The following is a 21,009-nucleotide window of genomic DNA, read 5'->3' on the forward strand; positions in this document are numbered from 1 at the left end:
AAAAAACTCTGTATGTGGTAAACAGTTAGCCCTTTACCCCAAAACTTACATGAAACATGGTATCAAACTGGATTTTAATGAAACACGTTTTTTCTTTTTTTTTTTTACTCAGTGTCAGTTTGCACTCGTGCTCCTAAAAGCACCGTCACTGTCAGTCTGACTAACTGCACATATAAAAGCATAGCCCGCCTCTTTACGTAGAGATCACTTTTACTAGAGCACAGTTTAGTTAGTGACATTGAGGCGGTGCTTGTCACAATGATGAACATGAAGCCAATTTTACTCTGCACCTTCAGTAAGTACATCTGTCACCTTTTCACATTTACTTCTATACAGTAATCCAGCAGAACTGAACCTTTTTTTTTTTTTTTTTTTTTTAAAGCTGGATTTTAATGATACCCAGTTTGTCTTGCTCAGTGTCAGTTTGCACTCGTGCTCCTAAAAGCACCGTCACTGTCAGTCTGACTAAACATATAAAAGCACAGCCCGCCTCTTTACCTAGAGATCACTTTTACTGAAGCAAAGTTCAGTAGGTAAAATAGTAGTGTTGTGTGTCACAATGATAAACATGAAACTAGTTTTACTCTACACCTTCAGTAAGTACATTTATCACTTTTTTTACATTTACTTCTATACAGTAATCCAGCAGGACTGAACCTTATGTACATGTCATTAATGCTCGCTGTTTGTTCCAGGTTGGATCTCTGTCTTAGCCTTCGAGTTTCACTCTGTGGAGGTTCAGCCTGGTGAAGAAGTCACGCTGCAGTGCTCCAACCTTAGCAGTTGTCCTGTTCACCTATTCTGGTTCAGAAGTACCAACAGACCAAACGCTAGCAGGATCTCATCTATGTTCAGCCCTGAGGGCAATGTGACTTTCTATGAAGGATTTCAAAATGTCAAATTCAACATGACATCCAACATCTCTGTGCTATTTCTTGAGATCGAACAAGTGGATTCATCTGACTCTGGGCTGTATTTCTGTGGTGAACTCAAGAATGAAATGTTTATAGTTTATGGTGCAACAAATTTAAAGGTTCAAGGTAAGCTTGTTTTTTTCTCTATTGATTCATTAACAGCATAAATTAAATTAAGATATGTACTATTTTTAGTACTTGTCAAAGAACTAATAATACTCTCATTTATTATTCCTATTATTTATTTTTATTAAATAATCTAAAAAAATGTCTTTCTTGTAGAGGATTCATCACAAAATCCATCCACTATGATCCTGGGCAGTTTAACTGTTTTCCTTCTACTGGTCATCATCGGTCTGATTGTCAAGATCAGGAAATTTCATACAGGTATTTATTTGCTTAAACTTAAACTAAACATGAAAAGGTTTTTAGTGAATAACTAACAGATGTAGCTTTTCTATCAAATAGCTGAAGATGATGGACAGAATCCACAACGCAGTGAGGTAATCTGTTTAAACCGTAGATTCAGATCGATTGATTTATATATTGTCTGATTCAATCATTCATCTGTTAACATCCACCAGTCACCAGCAATCAGTCTTGAATTAGGTTTGAGTTATGTTGCTGAAAATGTACATTCATGAATTTCAAATGAAACATTACAGTCTTTGTGTGTCTGTATTCCCAATAGAGCAGAATTTTGTCTAACTCTACACATCAGTCTACACAGATTGCCTCTGACCTAGTGGATGTTAAGAGATGAATAAATAATGTGCAAGATTAGTGACTTTGAACATTTTCATTCCAGAATGTGGACTCTGGTGCCATGAACTATGCAGCACTGAGTTTCCCTCTGAGAACAAAAATCAGAAGGTCTGCACCACAGAGAGAGCTGGAGCCAAATGTTGTGTACGCTGCTACGAGATAGACTCACAGGAAAAGCAACACAAAAGATCTCTCACACATGTTGACATTACTTGAGAAAAAAAATTGTCACTGATGGTTGATGGGGGACGAGCTAGTGAGGACTTTGATGTATAGCTTAGATTGTCTTAAGTGAAAGTGAGTGTGGCTCTGCTGTAGTGTAATAATTACCTTGTTTGACATGAAGAGACAGCAACTGTGGTCTGAGAGTCAATGAAAAAGATATTGTTGCTGGTAAAAGTTCTGCACCATTTTACAAGTATGTGAGGCCAGACTCTGCATCGGCTTTTTAGACTATGGAGTTAGCTGTTTGGTTGCTGCAAAGTCTTGTCACTGTGACATCCACCTGCCACAGCTACAGACTCTTCTGTGGGCAGTTAAACCTCTAATTAATTTTGAACTTGAATCTTAGTACATAAATGCATGTATATAATCACACATAAAATCTCATTGAAGCTGAAGCAACAGACTTGCAGGTTGTAATAAAACAGACGTCACCAAAATGTGTTTGAGTTTTTTTCTGGTTTGCTCATAACTTATGTGTAAAATTGAACTGAACTACCAGTCTATCAACAGATATAATATCTTTACTGATGAGTTGTGGCTAATCCTCTGCCTATTGTAAACTCCATGTAGTGAACCTTAATAGCTTCCAAAAACTGGAATTTTCAGATAACCTTGCCATCAAAGCCTTTTTCAATTGAGATGGCGTGAGTCCAGCCTGGGTGATCCACTCATCCGGGACGACGGTGACAGGAGGGCAGGCAGATGAGGCGAGAAGGGAAAAAAGAGCATGAAACTGTGGCTTGTAACCCACAGCAATGACCAGCATCGAGGTAAATCATCCATGGAGATCCATGAAAAGACTAAAACACAAGGAAACACAAGGTAAGCATAAAGGAGAACTTGAAGCACTGCGAAACTAGAAGTCAAAGCACTAAGGTGAGTTAGCAGATGAACTTGCAAAGACTAGTTAGGTGTTCTTGTCTTAAGTACAGCTGGAACCACCAGGTGTGGACAACAGGTGAGATGATGAGGGCTCCACCCAGAGGTGGAGACCACAGCTCTGTGGAGAAAAACTGCCACTCACCCGGACCGTGACAAGGATGTCCTGGTCCTAAAAGCACAGATGGGAGTTGTCCCAGCTATATTTAGCTGGCATGAAGGAACATGAAAGCAACCATGGTTAAGAACAATGTGAATTGCTTAGTATGAGTACAGCCTTTTGTTTGCCAACAACAACAGTCAACAGTGTTTTCCTTTCTTTTCTTTTTTCTAAATTCATGTAGTCAAGTTTTAGGATAAGAAACATAAAAGTGATTTCAGTTTACTTTTAATTTTGTTTAACAGTGACTGTAAGAGTGAAATACAAAGTGTGCAGCTTTCTTTCCTGGCTGTCATGAACATGCTTGTGCCCATCCACCCACCATCTTCCGCCGTGGTGGCAAAACGATGCATCAGCTAAACTGAAAGCCACAGCAAGATGAACATTAAGCTCTGCATTAAAACCACATGCAAATAAGCTGTGTTGCTTTCGCACAAATGCTTGATGTCTTTCTTTTTGGCTGTTTAGATCAACAGATTAATGCATATAACCAGAATTATATGCATCAATCTGTTGATGGTCATTTAGCTGTGGCACCCCACCATAAGCCATCGTCCATTGGCGGGCCGACCCCACAGTTTGAGAAACATGGCAGTGGGGTAATGCAGCATGTCACAAATTTCATAGGATCTCGGACTGCTTTCATCAACATGACTTGAATGGTTTCCACAGTCTCCAAATATCAGACATGATTCCATCATTAAATCTGCAGCAGTGAAATGATGCTGCCTTAACGTGCATGAAAGACTGATTCTAGCAGCTTGCTGAATCTATACCACAGCAATGTTACCACAAAGGTGGGTGGGGAAGTGTGGGGTGGGAGTCCTACCAGGTAAGGTATCCCTAGTAAAATGCCAAGTAAGAGTATTTGTATTTGTATGTAGAAGAAAGAAACTACTCATAATCTCGTCAGTGGTAAATTTATGTATTCATTATGATTTTGCTAAACTAATTCCGATCTTTTATCTTCTGTCAAATCTCTTAATGCATTTTATTTGTCTTCTCCTTATATATTACAGGAAAACTGTGCTTGGAAAAAAAATCTTGTAAAGACTTGATGACAATGTTGGCCTCAGTCTTGGTACATGCTTTAAAAATCTACAATATTACATGCTGGGACGGAGCTTCAAAGCACTGAGATCACAATCCAAAGAAGTGGTGAAGGTGTTAACAATGCGAGTTACGAAACAGGCAAAACACACCTCATTCATTTTGGTGCTCATGCAGATGTTTGTGCTGCAACATTTTGTGGGCAAGTTATTGTATCTCAGTGGCGAGACAGATAGAAGTTGTTCTTTATTGAAACTTCCTTAGTGAAGCTCAGTTATTAAGAACAGCGATGAGCTTTATTATGAGAACAGCTGTACTTCTCTTCAGCCTTGGTAAGTACTGGCAATGAGTCTTTCTCCAAATGAATTCCATGGGTGAGGGTAATGTTTTACTTAATAACCAGAAGAAAAATGGTATTTATGAGCTACTAAAACTGTTGAGGTCTATTAGTATCTGTTTTGGTCTTAACAGCTCAGAACTACATTTCTTTGCTGTTTGTTTCAGGATGGATCTCCCGCTCAGATTCTCAGACTGTGGAAGTCCAGCCTGGAAAAAATGCCACACTGCTGTGCTCCAACTTTTCCAGTTTTCCTACTCACACAATCTGGTTTAGACTAGTCAACCAAACCTCGCCTATTTGTATTTCATCAATTTATAATTTCGCTCAGCCCAGTGTTCTCTGCAACGGAGTTGAACATGAAAAAGTTGAATTGACATCCAACATCTCGACTATCTTCCTCAAAATCAAACAAGTGGATATTATATAAACGGACACCCAGTGATCGTCAACTCAACATATCTAAAGGTTCAAGGTAAGAATGATGTAACATTTCATATGAGAGTTAACCACAGGAACCACAGATGTGTGTCTTGCATCAGTACAGGTAGATTGTAATGCAGTACTGTGAAGAGGTTGGATCACATTTGAAGAATCTTTTCAGTTTTTGCACAAAATGTTTTATTCAACTCAAATGTGGGCATTTCTCCTGTAGGAGGAGCTGATGAAACAACTAACCTGACGAGCTTAATTCTGACCGCTGTGACTGTTGTTCTTACTAAGGTCATCATTTGCCTTGTTATCAAAATGAGGCTTCAGACAGGTACTGTTCAGGAACTCGGTCCTATCTCTTCATGTTTAATTTAAAAAGTCCACTTGTGCAATTCAAAGACATAGTCAAAGACAAATCTATAAGAAAATTTTCTTGTTTCTTTTTACAGAATCTAGTATCCAGCCTGAGAATTGATTTTTTTGTTTATTTCATCGAATCACCTAAAAGAAGAGGAGAATCAGTCTTAGTCATGCTGCTGTCACATTACTGACCAGCCATCTGACATTTTACAATTATAATTTTACAGTGATCCAAGCTGGACAACAGAGTAAAAGGATGATCAGTGCATTAGAACATATAGTTTATATCTTAAATATAGAACAGGATACAGTGCTAAAAAATGGCTTAAATCTTTTTATCAAGTTTACCCTTTATAAAACTGTTCCATCGGAATATTGACATTTTGGATTTAAACGTTCACAACACATGCAGCTGTAGCCTGTATCTGACATGTCTGTTACCAGAACACTAACACTGTGGCTTCAAAATGTCCTCAGTTCAAACCTTAAATGGTGACATCATTTATGCTTTATAGCTATAGTCATTGTTTTTCACCTCTTAGTCACTTTGCAGTAAAGGGTGTTCTTATTTTTTCCTCTAACTTAGAGAAAAGATTATATATACATATATATGTATATATACACATACATACATACATATATATTTAAAGAATCAACTCTTTTCATTCACTCCCAACAGCTAGACTGCTTTATGGTCACTTCTGTTATTACCTGTGGTCTGTGCACTTGTGTAGTGTGTGTATTTAAACAGGCTAAAGGTATCTCGAGTTAAAAATGGTAAGTTGTGAATGTAATGGAAAAGATGATCATTTGACCATGTTTTACTAAATTTAACGTACTCTGCGAGGGATACCCAAGTTACTGGTGCTACAGATTAGCACTCCTTTGTTGCATCTAGATTGGAACCTTGCAGTGGCCAGGAGAAAAATCTTCAGCTTAAACTTAGAGAAACAGGCAGAAGAACATGGTTTCTTATGTGACATTGGTCTCGTCAACATATTTTTGTCACCAAACATTTTAACTTGTTATAATGTACATGTTTTTGCTCAATATTACCTTTTTTGTCTGGTTTCTCCCAGCTGTGTTTCCCTCCTGTCTCTCATTCCCTGATTGCTCCGGTGTGTATTTAATCCTGTTTTTTTCTTGCCCTGTGTTGCGTCTTACCCTCTTTTTTGCCGTGTGTTTTCTTGTTGTGTTCCTGGTTGTTTTTTCTAGCTCATGTTCCTTAGTTTTTAGTTTCTTGAGTCCAGTTTAGTTTCGAGCTCATGTTTGAGGTTTTTGGTTTGTTTTGTAAAGTCAATGCCTTGAAACGTGTTTCCAGCGAATAAAGCTGCATTTTGAGTTTAAGTCCAGTGTCTGAGAGTCCTGCATTTGGGTCCTGCCTCTTGCCTGCTACACAGCCTTTTCATGACAAATTGTTTAACTGGTGCACTTAATTCTTTTATAAAATTGTACCCTTCATATTTTCAAAAAAGGCAAAAGCCTTATCTATTATAAGAAAATCATCATACATCTTAAGAGTCAAAATGTTGCACTTAGCTGACTAAGTGTTCAAATCTTTAATCCATTAAAACACGTCTTGCAAATCTTTCCCAGTACAATGCCTGTATACAAGAATACCACAGAAGCAGAGCAGCTTTTAGACACGGCAGCAACATATTTTGCTTTGTAGTGAAGTCTGACTATATAAATTTATAGCCATGAACAGAACAGGAATCAATGTTGTCTTCAGACAGAAAGTAACTATTTTAACCCTGCACCCACAGTTTCCAGTAGCTCTTTATCGAAGGGCAAAACAGTATAAGTGGTGGTTGATGGAGGAGGAGCCAGTGTGGAAAATTCTGAACAGCCCAGATTACCTCATAGTGAGAGTGAGTGAGGCTCTGCCATTGCTTAATGATGAACGAGAGAGAGAGAGAGAGAGAGAGAGAGAGAGAGAGAGAGAGAGAGAGAGAGATCAGAATCAGAGAGAAACTGAAAGAGAGAGCATGCAGTGGTCTGACAGACACGTTCTGACTCCTGGCTAAACTCGGGGTTAAAATGCACTTCACAAAAGTTAATAAGCTGTAGTGTGAACACAAGTCAGACAAACACAAAAGAACCACCAAGTCTGATGTGCGGAACAAATAAAGTCAAATGAAGGTAATTAAAGTGAACCTAAGTTCATATTTTCATTCTTGAATTTTACTAGAGTAGCTTTACAAAATGCACAGTTGAAAATATGCTGTTTTTCTTACACTCTGACCTTGAAGCAGCCCCCTCTTCTAAAACGTGTCTTTTGAGCTCCCAAACTTTATGTTGCCAGCTTCAGGCTCAGTTCTTTTGTTAGCAACACACAGCAGGAGCAGCTCCCATCAATGCAAAACTGACTCCACTAACATCTCAGTCAGTCACATAAGATAGACTGACCGTGAATCCAAAATACTCCAACAGGTTATTTTGGAAAGAATTAATCATATTTTATAGAAACAGGGGGAAAAAACCAAGAACATTACATAACTGAATAACCACTACAAACATTGTCCTTACCCTTTATCAATAAAAAAGTCCACAAAATTCACATATAAGATTATATAAGAGGAGAGGCACATTTACTGTGTGTGCAGGAGATCAAGTGGAAGGGAAGCAACGCTAAGGGGCACTAGAGGTGGACTCAAGCTGTTCTTCTGTGGTGTAGACAGGAAGAGAAACTGAGTAGGAGTAACCTTTAAGGAAGAATTTGTGATTAGTGTTGTGAAGGTGAAGAGAGTGTCAGAAAGGATCATGACTTTGAAGCCGGACATAAAAAGGTCTATACTGAATGTTGTCAGTGTGCGTGTCCCAGAAGTACTAGAAGAGAAAGGAATTGTGAACTAAGATGGACAAAGTGGTAGAGAGTATCCCCTGAGGGAGAGACTGATGATTGGAGGAGACTTCAATAGAAAGGTGAAGGGAACAGAGGTGATAAGGAGAAAACATGGTAATGGATTTTGCCAGCAGCACGGAAATGTCTGTGATGAGAGAGGAACACTGGATAATGCATAAGAGTGCAGGAAGGTACATACAGGTGGACTACATCTATTATGTAATGACTGTGTGACAGTCAGATTTTTATTTTTTTTTAAAAAGCAACTTTAATGGTGAAAACTTCAAAAAGCAAAAAATACAAAACATGTGCAGAACATGAGGCAGGCATTCACAAACTAGAGCTCTTGAGGAGAAACCTCCGAACAGGGGTTCACACAACACAGAGCGAGGACACAACAAAGAAAACAAGGAAAATAAGACGAGATGAGAAGGAACACAACTGAGGAACACAGCTGAACAGAATCTAAATAACGAGACAGGATGAGACTATCAAAATAAGATTGGAAATAAACACTGAGACTATACTTTACTAAGTATGTGTTCTTTTCTTTTTTCTCAAGTACTGTTCCAATTCAAAGTATGCATCAAGCCAGGTACGCTACAAATGTCCAGATTTGTTCCCACTCCGCCCATTCTACTGAGCATGCATCAGTGGTGACTGGTGTGCACTTTGTGCAGTCAGGTAGCCCAGAATGCATTTCATCTGAAACTTACAAAAGCAGCAATGACACATAAGAGCAGCTACAACTGTAAGTAAAGTTTGAAATATTACTGTTTCTCTGATAAACATTAAACTTTAAAGATGTTTTAAGGCAAGAATGCAGATGTGTAAGCAAAGAATATAGCTGTCAATAAAATATTGCTACTTAGCTGTGTATGAAGATTAAAGAACAAGTAACAAGCAAGGTTAACTTTTTTTTTTATGTATTTAAACTGTATGTTAGGATGTACTGTAAAAGTTGCATGTAAATGTGAATTTACATGATGTCATGTAAATGTGATGACTGCCAGCTGTGGCTTTGTCAGGGGTTGTGTGTGGAGGTGTGGAAGAGATGACCCAAACGCAGGACTCACGGTGCAGAAATGATGAGGATTTATTGGAGCGGGTGAATGAACAAAGCAGGAACGAAAGGCTGGCTGGCTGGCTGGCTGGTTGACTAACTGAACATACATACGGAGAGACGACAGGAACATCAATGACACGACAAGGGCTGAAGGGAAGAGAGGGCTTAAATACATAGACTGATGAGGATGATAATGAGAGACCGGTGAGTACACAGCTGAACATAATCTGGCTAATGACACGAGACGAGCTGACACAGGAAAAGCAGGAGGTGAGAACATGGAAGTGGCAAAATAAACTGAACATGAACACAACTGAAAACACTGGGTCACCGACCCAGGAACCCTGACAGGCTTTAAGCAGTGAGAATAAAAAAAACACATATTTTAATCCCAGCAAGAATATTGTTCAGTTATACACAATTAAGATCTCTGTGCCTTTTCTGAAGGTGATGCGGCAGTCTTTTCAGGTAAGCTGAGGAAGTGCATCTCTCTCTATCGTGTCCTCTCTGTTTTCTGCTATTCAATTGTTATCAGCATTACTGACAAAACATTTAATTGCAACTCTTTGCTGTCTATAGTTATTTCTTTGCCTGATATAAATAAAGAGTCTTTTTAGCAACAAAGGATTTTCTAATGTAACTGATCTGTTTCTTTGAAGTAAAGTGTAGGAAGGTAATGCATTCTGTTCCCAGGATAAGTGTGTATTGGTTTATATGTGTAAAAGATATATAAAAGGGCTCAGTGGGACTGCCCCATCGAGCACTTGCATAGGGTTTTCCTGTTTATGCTTATACCTTGCAAGTAATGAATGCCTTATGCGCTGCGTGTCTTACTTTATAATGAACTTTTTCTGAAAGTGCCCTACTCATTGAGTCCTTGTCTTTAAAGGAGTTATTAAGCCAGCAGGCCAGAGATATTAGCTTTAACAAATGGTTCTTTAATTGCTAGCTTGAGGACGAAAAATGAGTGACAGAGAAATCTCCTAGTCTGCTGTTATGATTATGAAGTTGGATATCAATCTAAATCAAGGTTCCCAACACAGCAAACCCAGAACCCAGATGAGTGGACACTCCAATTCAGGTTGCGTAAAGCACATGAAGCTGGCAGATATGTGACAACAGATTATGTAGGAAACCAGGAAACCAATGTTTATCAATCCAGTACAGAACCAAGAAAGTGGAAGAAACCCCACAGCAGATTATATTATAATATAACTGAGGAACAGTATCAGCTGTTGTCAGGCCCTCAGTAAGAAGAACTTTCCAGGGAACAAGAAAGACAGATAAGGAGAAGTCTTATTCTGCATATACTAGGTAAGCTATTATTATTAATGGAATATCATTTGAAAGAAAAGGAAATTTAATAATAGAAAGCTATCCTCACTAACTGTATCCATATGGAATATGAAAGTAAATTCCCTTCATCCAGACCTCTCAGTCATTATTAGTTTGGCCCAGCGCTTTAGTTCTGCAGCAGTGGCGCACATGCATAATGTTTTTAAATGCAGTACAGCACCAAGAAAGTGAAAGAAAACCCACAACAGATTATATTATAATATCACAATATTATGGAATTTACAGTCATCTTCCCCTACCTTTAATCTTACCAACTAATATTTCAAAAACAATTGCTCTTCCTTTATCAACATCTGTCCTGTCTACTGAATTGGACCCAGTTTCCAAAACACTAATCATGTCTCAGATATAACACATTAATCCTATCATGGGTTCATCACTGTCCTCCACCACTCGGCGATCGTGGCTCAAGAGTTGGGAGTTCGCCTTGTAATCGAAGGTTGCCGGTTCAAGCCCCGGCTCGGACAGTCTCGGTCGTTGTGTCCTTGAGCAAGACACTTACCGCCTACTGGTGTTGGCCAGGAGGGCAGCCTTGCTTCTGTCAGTGCGCCCCAGGGCAGCTGTGGCTACAACTATAGCTTGCCTCCACCAGTGTGTGAATGTGTGGATGATTGGGTGTGTGAAGTGCTTTGGGGTCCCTAGAGGGGACTAGTAAAAGCGCTATACAAATACAGGCCATTTACCATTTTCCTGGAATTTTATTAATCCAGGTGTCAGTATGTCTGACGAAGTAAAGAAAGTCCTTACTTTTTCCACCTCTGATGATGTATTAAGGCAGCTCTGAAGCCAAAGGGGGATCAAATCTGGTACTAGCAAGGTTTACCCAATGAAATGGCTCGCAAGTATATAGTGTTATTTAGAAAAACGTGAATAAACAACCTGGACATTCAGGCTAGAGGACAGTTTTATAAAGTGTGTTCATGCAATACTGACAGTTGACAAAAGTCCAGTACATCATGCTAGCTTTTGTGGGCAGACCTAAAAATAGAAGAAGAAAAAACAAACACCCACCCATTTAAGTGTAAAAACACACTTCCTGGGTCTCACTTCAGCCCCAGACATTTCAAAGGTTCACTGGTCTGTGCAGTAATGAACTTTAGTTTGATGTCGACTTTAAGTCTCTGCAACCTCTGTGCGTACTGACTTGTAATTACATTCAACTTCACTGCTAACCTTATTTTTGTTATGTTTACCTAGCTGTTGCTTTTATTATTTACCTAAATTAAGTGGTAATGTACTTTTATATTACTTTTATTGTTTCAGTGTTGATTGCAGTCTGCAGGGCTCAGACTGTGGAGGTCCGTCCAGGTGAAGAAGTCACACTGCAATGCGCCAACATTTCCACGCACAGTTCTTTAACGTTCTGGTTCAGACTGGTCAACAGAACCATGGCCAGCTGTATCTCTGTCATGTTCAGAGCTGATAAAAGTGTGGCATACTGTGATGGATTTCAAAACGGACCGTTTGAAATGACTTCCAACAGCTCTACTATCTTCTTGAAAATTAAACACCCACGTGTATCTGACTCTGGACCTTATTTCTGTGGATTTTTCACAATTTTTCCAGTTTTTAACGTGATACATTTAAATGTTAAAGGTAAGAACATTTAAAAGTTTTTGTGGGAGGTTTCAGTCCTTTATGCATTTATTTATTTTTTTGTCAAATTATATATTCGCTTTATTTAAAGACTTCAGTGATACTGATGAGACTGAGAGCATCACCAAAAGTAAGTTTAGCCTAATTACTAATCATCTGGTTTCTATGTTTGCTTGCTAATTTTGTTAGAAAGTGACCAAGACCGAGAGCTGAACTTAAACTAATGCAATGATTCTGTCTTTGTAGAAGAGTGTGATGGAATATCAGAGCTGGCCGGTCTGATTTTGGCTCCTCTGACTGTTTTCCTTATAAACGCAGTTATCGCCATGGCTTTTAAAATCTGGACACTACAGAGAGGTACTAGAAACAGCCACTGGTTAATTTTGGTTAATTTATAAATGAGATTTTGGCATGACTGACTGGATGTTTTGTTTTTGTGGTGAAGCTGCTGCTGAAGGACAGATACTACAGCAAAGTGAGGTGAATCCATTTTTACTGTCCATGATAATGTGTTTCAATATTTGAAATGATGAGACCTTTGTAACTCTGAGTTCTTGTTTTCAGAACCTGGATTCTGATGAAGCAGCAATGACTTTGTGCCCAGCAGCAAAAGTAAAGAGAAGGCCTGCATCACAGAGAGAAGTCGAGACTCGTGTTTTTTATGTAGCCCAGTAAATTCTCGGGGAAACACTGATAAGGTTTCCGATAAATCTGCAACTGGGATTTTGTGTGTAGTTAATGAGTCTACTGTAATGTAGAAAAAATGTTTGATACATTGACAAAGTTTCGTTTAATGAAATGTTGTCTTGTTTGGAACAATAAAATCAGGTTTTTCTTTCAGGAAGTGTCTATTATGACATTAACTGACTGTTCAGGTTGTCATTTTGTAAGAGATGGAGATCTGCAGCTGTGCAGGAGTGAGTAGGGAAAAGAAATACTACTCTAATATACTACTATATAGTATTATTCTATAATAATTTAGTAAAGAAGTTAATGGGTTTTGTTTCAGTATTAAGAACTGGAAGGCAAAGCATCTTGCTTCCATCTGCTCTAAAAGATCTATCTCCTCTGGTCTTAAAACGTGTTCGTGGGACTACCAACAGCCTTCATTAGATGATCTCAGGCTGCCAGAGGAATCATGGGGATCTAAAAGATCAGATGTAGGCAGGAGCGTCACAACTCAGTGTTTTAAAAGTCAGTACTAAGACTTTAAAATGAATTCTAAAATGTACCGGAAGCCAGTGTAATGGGAGTAAAGCTGGTGTAATGTGCTCTCTTTTTCGTGTCTTTGTTAAGAGCCTTCTACTTCATTTTTTAATTTCAGCATTTTCAGTCCCAATGCCTACTTTTATAAATATTTATATAAGAATAGCTGTAATCTACAACTACTGCTGCCCGTCACTCCTCCCAGGGCATGGGTCACCAAAGGTAGATCTCCACAGATTTCTGCCCTAGGCCATTCTTTCTAGTTGGCTCCAGTTGTAACCCATCTTTTTTGCTTCTGCCTCAAGGTCTCGTCACCAGGTGTTTCTTGGGCGGCCTCTCTTTCACTTATTTTGGGGGTTCCACCCGAGAGCCTGCCTGCTGATGTTAGTTGGTGGTTTGCGTAGAGCAGGGGTGGACAACTCCAGGCCTCAAGGGCCGGTGTCCTGCAGCTTTTAAATCTCACCCTGGGTCAACACAACTGAATCAAATGATAAGATAAGGTAAGATAACCTTTATTAGTCCCACACGTGGGAAATTTGTTTTGTCACAGCAGGAAGTGGACAGTGCAAAAGTTATATAGCAAAAATGATGAGTTCTTCAGGCCTCTGGAGAACTTCAAGACATGTTGAGGAGGTCCTTTAGCCAATTATATCAGGTGTGTTGGATCAAGGACACATCTAAAGCCTTTGAGGCCTGGAGTTTGCAAACCCCTGGCGTAGATCGTGCTGTATCAGCACAATCTTCTAATAGCTATAAAGCAGGGGTTGGTGTCCTGCAGCAAGCAGGTAATAAAATCATTGCACCACTTAACCAGAGTGATGACAACAAGTCATTTTAAGTAGCTTAGTCCATTCTGTCGTCAGTCTTTAATGTGGCTAGTTAAATGAGAGAGCGGCCATCTTATCTCCTTATATGGGTTGTGGACATCAGGCTGGAGCTAATCGTCTCTAAGCTGTAGTCTAACCGCACTGAGTCAGTCAGATTATCATACTCTCCCCACAGAGTACAGACATTTCCATGACAGGAAACGCTATGTACACGAAATGAAACTAGTGGTAGAAGTCATAACAGAGTATTATTAAGATTAAATAATCATGTTCAATGATAATAATGTAAATCATCCTACTTCTTGCCAGTTGTATGACACTGACGCTCTAGACTAACTTTTTGCCATGGGCGTACCGGTACGCCTAACTTTAAAAAGTTAGGCGTACCGGCACAAAAGTTAGGCGCACACAAATTTTATAATAATTTATATAATATAATGTGTTTTTCTGGATACACTGTGCTTTTTCAGCATTCAAAGATTGATGACACCGTGTCACAGCACTGGCTATGAATTTCAGAAGGATCAGGCCTTAACTTAACAGAAAAGTTAGCAATAGTTCTTTTCCTATTACAGCTACATCCACTTCTGTCGTGCCTAGGCTGCTCACTAGGGCTGGGTATCATCACTGATTTCTATAATCCATTCGATTCCAGTTTTCAAAGTCCCGATTCGATTCAACTTAGCCTCAGACAGTCAGAAATATTATAATTCTGATCATTTATCAGTACTGACTTCATCAGAATTGTGAACATCACAGCAGATGCCTTTGTGTGAAAGTAACTGAGAATAAAACACAGAAAAACATGAAGGAGATTTTCCTGGCCTGGCTTTTTATAGCAGATAACCTTAAAAATATTCTACAATGTTCTGCATATAAAGTTTAAATTTCTTCAGTATTGAACAACAGAAAAAATAGGCTTTCTTGTCCGAGATCATTTAAGTGAAAAAGAGAAAAAGAAAAGAAAAAGAACGCAGCCACAGCGCTGTAAACAACGGTAGACTGGTGGGTAATAAGCGAATGAATAATACAGAAAACAGAGATTGGGAAACTGTTCTTGAAGTACAGAGAGAGATAGAGAGAGAGCTAGCTGTGCACGAAGTGTGATTTTAATAGTCGTGGAAGCAAAACAGCAAAATTCATGACAACATTGATCAAATGTGAAGCGCAGTTTGCTGCTTCCTTTGCTGCTGGCTCGGTGGATTTTGGCTGGAGAGAGACAAAACCTGCAGCTCAGAATCAGCGCAAAAAGACGTAATCACAGCGCGGACCAGACGCATCAGAATCGCTAAGCTCCGACAGCGTGTCCGTCTACGGGCCGTCGGGTGAGAAAGCCGAGAAAGACAAAGTTGATTCTGATGCGTCGGGTCCGCTCTGTGTTACGTCTTTGTGTGGAGTCCGTGTACCTGCTCTCATCTGCTGTTTGGTTGTTGTTGAAATGGTTTTGTGAGCTTTAATCTGAGAATCTGGCGTTTCTGGCAAAACACAGTTATATTTAAAAGTCGATTCAGGATTTAATGAATAATATCGCTTTATTCAAGCTACTCACCTCCCACTTCCACCTGCACTTTCAACTGGACCACGGCCAATCAGAGAGGTCCTGCCCCTTACTATCTCTGATTGGTTTAGTCCACGATAGGGGCAAAATGTGTGTCTGTTGTTGACCACAGGGAAGGTTGCAGATTTTTTTTTTTTTTTTTTTGCTACCCGAACAGTTTGTCGCACAGGTGCAACCAAATAGTTTTTTTAGTCGCACCACTGAAAAATTTGGTCGTATTTGCGATCAAATTGGTTGCACTCTAGAGCCCTGACTAATCTAAAGGTCACTAATGAAACACTGAATAGCACTGATAATTCATCTCATGTCTCCTTAACTTACTTTTAGGACAGTGCAGGCTGGCTGAAGATGGTCTGTGGTTGTCTTGTAGCCCACAGTGTGTGTTATGCCTATGTGAGAGTAAATGGCAATCTCAACCAGCTTTAATGACACCTCTGTAAGGTCACAGATCAAGCCTGAAAGCATGTGTTCCTATAATTTAAATCTGCAAACACAAGTTTGTACAGTATACAAACAGTATATAATTAGCTGAAGAATATTCAGTCCATATTATAATACTGGTTATTATAAAGACTTTTCTTAAACCCATGCTGTCTTATAGTACGAGACCTTCATGAACTTTTTTTTTTTTTTTTTTTTTCTTTTTAGGATTTTTATTTTTCATTTTATTTTCACAAGTTTTATAGCTTTTCTTCCTTTTTTTTTTTTTTTTTTTTTTAAATGACATCAGAAACAGCAGTATGCGACATTACGTGATGGCAGAGCTTCAGTTCATCCTTTGTCATTTTTTTTTTTTTTTTTTTTTAATAAATAGGACAGGGGGAATGAATGAGAGAGAGAGGGGGAGAGAAAGAAAGAAAACCCAAGGGGAGAAGAGACGGTGAGAAGGGGGGGGAAGAGAGACAAAAAAAAAAAAACTCCTGGGTCACCTGTATGGAGAAAAAACAAACAAACAAACAAACAAACAGAGGAGACAGCAAACAACAAAGAGCAACATAATAATAGAGAAAGCAAAGCACCATCACAATAAACTAGCTAGTCATAGATATCAGTATTTACTAAGTAATAAACGATATTGTGCAGCACGCAAGATAGACAGCGCACAGTGTGCTTTGAGGCAGCAGCCAAGAAAGCTTTAGTCCGCGTCTGTGAATACCCATGTGTGCATACCTGTGTGGATCAGCATGCTTGCATTCCAAAGGTTTCTCCATGTAATGATCTGCTAGGGAGTGTGGGGGGGCCACAGCCCCGTCCTCCAGGGTGTGAAGCGGGTATGGAGGAGATCAAAACTCCAGACATCCAGAGGCCCCCAGAACACAAGAGACCAAGGAAGACCAACAGAGGGGCAGCCGCGCCACTGTTCCAGTAAGAGCTGAGGAGAGTCCCAGATGAGGGCTCACTCAGCAGCCGCGGAGCAGAAGCCAGGGGGGGTTGCAGTGACGCGCCCGTGAGCTCCGCCGGCCCCCAGCTGCGCCTGAGTGACCGAGCCCTAGGCCGAGAGGCCGGGGGCACCCCACCTCCAAAGGGGCCCGAGCGAGCCCCAGGCCCCAGGCCCCGACAAGCGGCCGCCAAAGAGTGAGCCGGTGTGTACCCGGACGCCCACCCCCAGACACAAAGAACCACCAACACACCGACACCTGAGGGAGTCCGCCACCGGCAGGGGAAGTGGTGGTGGGTGGAGATAGGCCTCCAAACCTTGGAGGGCCTGAGGAGACCTTCATGAACTTAGAACACTTAAGCAAGCGCAGATTGTGCTTGTTTCAGTATGTGATTCAAAATTCCTAATTTAAAACATTTGTGCCCTGAAATAACTGAAATAGCACAAAGGCTTCTGTCAACAAGAAGCAGAAGTCCAGCAACAGAGAGATGACGTTGAAACTCATGTTGCTTTATTCTGCCAACAGGTAAAATGGATTTTCTGTGTTTATAATATAAAAACGTGTATCTATTCTTTTTTTATATCTATTTTTTGTCTTAATTGGTTTGCATCCAAACAGAATAAGGGCGTACTTGTTGTATGTCAAACTCTCACAGGGAGAGTCAAATAGTCTTCAGGGGGAAATACTCACCCATTCACAGGAACAGACAGTGCAGTGTGGTCTGAGCACAACTGAAATGACAAGGCCTCCACAGTCAATACAGCTTTAGAACAAAGTTTAAAAAGGAGCAATGAAACTTGTCCCGCTCAGTTTTGACTAGTCTTTGTATTTGTACAGACTTAATGATAAATAATGAAGAAAATTAAAATCCTTCACCCTTGAAGGATTGTAGGATTGAATGAAAATGTGTTATGAATCTAAAATAAAGTGTGCCACAGGAAGACTTAATACCCTGACCGCAAACATCAAATGGGCATGACTGTAAGACCAAGAATAATGCTACTTCTATAAAGCACATCATCTTTGCTGGAGATTTTATGAACAAGAGCAAACCAGAGTTTACTGATTAAAAGATGAAAGCGAGTTCTGTGGCAACATGTGTATTTCTACCAAAGTTATGTAACATACATTAATGTGTTTTCATTGGACGTTATTTTAATTTCATCAGATCTTTAAAATTTCTAATTGACTTTTCTACCGGCACGTTTTTTTTCTGTACACAGTCGTTATTGTGTTTATTTCAGGAAGCAGGTTTTGTGCATCCTCCCCCCGCCATTTTCCACTGTGGTGACAACACTATGTATCAGCAAAATCGAAAGCAAGACAAAGACAGCCTTCAACTCTGCAACGAAACCACAACAAAGCGCAGTAGTTTGACACAAAGTTCCTACTTGTTTCTTATCATATGTTAATTTAAACAAATAGCTGTCCTGCTCGCCTCCTGCTGCACCTAAACCAGCTGGCTGAACCCAGGTTACATTTCCTGATTTATAAAGTTGATACAAAGGCTAAGAGCAGAGCAAATGTTGATGACAGATAAGCACAAGCTGATTAGTATGACTCCTCTTCTCTTCAAATTTTAGGTTAAACGATCAACACTTACAATTTTCATATTCCTCAGATCACTGGATTGAAATGGAGGATTTGTACTTTATTTACTCATTGCCATGGTAAATTCTGACATCAGAGCCGTATTGGCACTGCTGCATGTGCTTAACTCAGGATAAATATACTCAAAGTCGGTTGAACTTGCTTTGACAAGCCTTTCTAGAAAGCCGCTTGATGGAGTTTGGCCAAAGAAACTAACTAATTCATCCTGTTATTTGTCAGATCTTTCTAAAAGTTGTGAAAAGAATCCACCTGTGGTAAATTCAGTTGATTGTAAATGACTTGAAAAGACACACACTAATCTACATATGCTCCTATTGACAATATATGACAGAGCACAAACCACGCATTGAAGTCCAAGGGATTGTCTGTAGACTCCAGGCTGGGGATGGGTACAAAAGGATTTCTGGACCATTAAAGGTCCCAATGGGCACAGTGGTCTCCATCATCCATACATGGATGAAGCGTGAAACCACAAGCGTGACTTTTCCTAGAGCTGGCCACTTGGCGAATCTTAGTGACTGGTATAACCCCGAGCTAAAACCCCAGTGTTTAAAGCTCATTAACATGTTGAACTTACAGTTTGAATAAGAATAATTTGTACCACTTTAAGATTTCATTGTTTCCATTGTTGGTGTAACAATATAATATACAAAAGGTATGTCTATCATGTCATTTACTGCATGATGGACTGTTTTGTTGCAATTGTAAATTGTTTGTATATTTACCTGAGAGAGGAATAGCAATAGGCCAAGGTGGCTCATGCTCTATGGCAGACTGAGTGAGCAGCTAGTAGCAACTAGCTACTAACACTTGAGAAAAACAGTAAAAATCGGTTGTTAACTGTGTTTCTCCCGAAGACCAAGTGAAACACAGTTGGGCTGTGTGTTGCACTACCACATTTCAGAGTGGTTTCCCTCTTCGGCGTCACAACACAACAGAGTGGTTTGTAGAACTGCTAACAACAATAAAGGTGTGAGGACTGCTGAGGTGAGTTTTCTTGTGCTGCACACTACAAAGGACAGTGTGTTTGTTAACATCCATCGTACTCAAGCATCGGCTGCTCAGGCCTGCAATGGGTTAGGATATTTGTCCATTGCTGGCTTAAATTTTAGTTTAAATTTATTTTCTGTTTACGTGTGCCCACAAATGTAAATGTGTGTAATGTTCTAGTAAAACCGTTTTGCAAAAACTTATGAGATGTTGTGTATTTATAGAGTAGTGTTTACATCTGCAAGCATTTCCTCAGATGGCCCTTTTTCAATGAGCAGGGGAGTCGTGTTCTTGACTGGGTTGCTACTTTGAGTTTGCCCATAATCTTGTCATTACAGCTGGCTGGGCATCATCTAGTTCAGTTACACTGCTCTCATCTATCAGGTCTGGACAATTGTGTCCATACTGCTCAGTATTGATCCCGCTGTGTTGTGTGATGAGAACATGATCAATTACACCAAAAATGAGAGCTTCTTTAATGTGTTTTGCTTCTTGGTAACCTCCTGGTAACTACTGTCAACTAAAACTCATCCATTTGGATTCTGGAAGTAAATCTGTGGCAATTTTGATGGTTATTGATGGTTTCCCTTTTAATATTTTGGCCTTTTGATGGCTGCTAAAATTTAGATAGAGAGACATTACTTAAGAGAATGTTTTTGAGCAAAGCCAAGATGGAAATCGTGTGACTAAAGTCACTTTTTTTAGGAAAGATCACTGTTTAAGAACTGGGCATTTATTGAGATACATAATTAATAAGCTATTTGGCAAGTAGACCCCAATACCATCAGAGCAACAGATTCTGATTGGTTTACAGCAGGCAGGCAAGAAAATTATTAGACTAGGTCAGGGGTCAGCAACCTTTAAGACCCAAAGAGCCACTTGGACCCGGTTTCCACGCAAAAGAAAACACTGGGAGCCGCAAATACTTTTTGACATCTAAAATTAAGATAACACTGTATATATTGTTTTTTACCTTTATGCTTTGTGTGAACAACTAAGGTTTGTTGCTTATGAAATCCATGAAGTGCTACAGAGAAAATTACATTTTATTCATGTAATTAACACATTTTGAACTCTTAAAGAAATATAACAAAAGGAAAGACACGCAGCTGAACTAAAATGATCCAGCAAACAAAAACTGTTGTGAGCCGCCACCCTTATATCGCCTTTGGACTTTTGGAGCTTTGACCTGACTTTTAAAATATAATTGGAAAAAAAGCACTATGCTGGTAAAAGATGAAAAATAGATATTTGCAAAATTCTGCCTAAATATGTATTTTACCTGGTTAATGTGTGTGGCAGGGCATGGTCTGCAGCGCCGCTGCAGGGGAGGCGGACGCACCTGAGCGGCACCCGCAATCACGCCTCGCCGCCTTAACGTCTGGCCCATCTACGCTGTTGTTGGTATATGTCGGGCTGTGAGCTGAAAAGTATGCATACAGCAACCGTGTGT

At 39.7% G+C, this 21,009-nt stretch overlaps 2 protein-coding genes across 3 annotated transcripts; both read left to right on the forward strand.

The window, feature by feature from the left end:
- The first annotated feature begins 258 nt into the window (after positions 1–258).
- Positions 259–1,842, forward strand: LOC146580621 (uncharacterized). The gene is made up of 5 exons (XM_085269644.1): positions 259–295; positions 696–1,040; positions 1,197–1,301; positions 1,383–1,417; positions 1,723–1,842. The coding sequence occupies exons 1-5, from the start codon at positions 259–261 to the stop codon at positions 1,840–1,842; spliced, it is 642 nt and encodes a 213-aa protein (XP_085125770.1).
- A 9,646-nt stretch (positions 1,843–11,488) lies between these two features.
- On the forward strand, positions 11,489–12,670 carry LOC146580622 (uncharacterized). 2 transcript variants are annotated; one of them, XM_085269648.1, is made up of 5 exons: positions 11,489–11,985; positions 12,077–12,115; positions 12,232–12,342; positions 12,431–12,465; positions 12,550–12,670. In XM_085269648.1, the coding sequence occupies exons 1-5, from the start codon at positions 11,622–11,624 to the stop codon at positions 12,658–12,660; spliced, it is 660 nt and encodes a 219-aa protein (XP_085125774.1). In that variant the 5' UTR covers positions 11,489–11,621; the 3' UTR covers positions 12,661–12,670. The 2 variants fall into 2 exon arrangements, with proteins under 2 accessions (XP_085125774.1, XP_085125775.1); XM_085269649.1 differs by having other exon boundaries at positions 12,431–12,460.
- The last annotated feature ends 8,339 nt before the right edge of the window (positions 12,671–21,009 follow it).

Source organism: Mchenga conophoros, linkage group LG3 (genome assembly GCF_057382185.1).
Source record: "Mchenga conophoros isolate Kocher_MC1m ecotype Shallow Benthic linkage group LG3, M_conophoros_male_GT1.1, whole genome shotgun sequence".
In the NCBI taxonomy this organism is placed as follows: Eukaryota; Metazoa; Chordata; class Actinopteri; order Cichliformes; family Cichlidae; genus Mchenga; species Mchenga conophoros.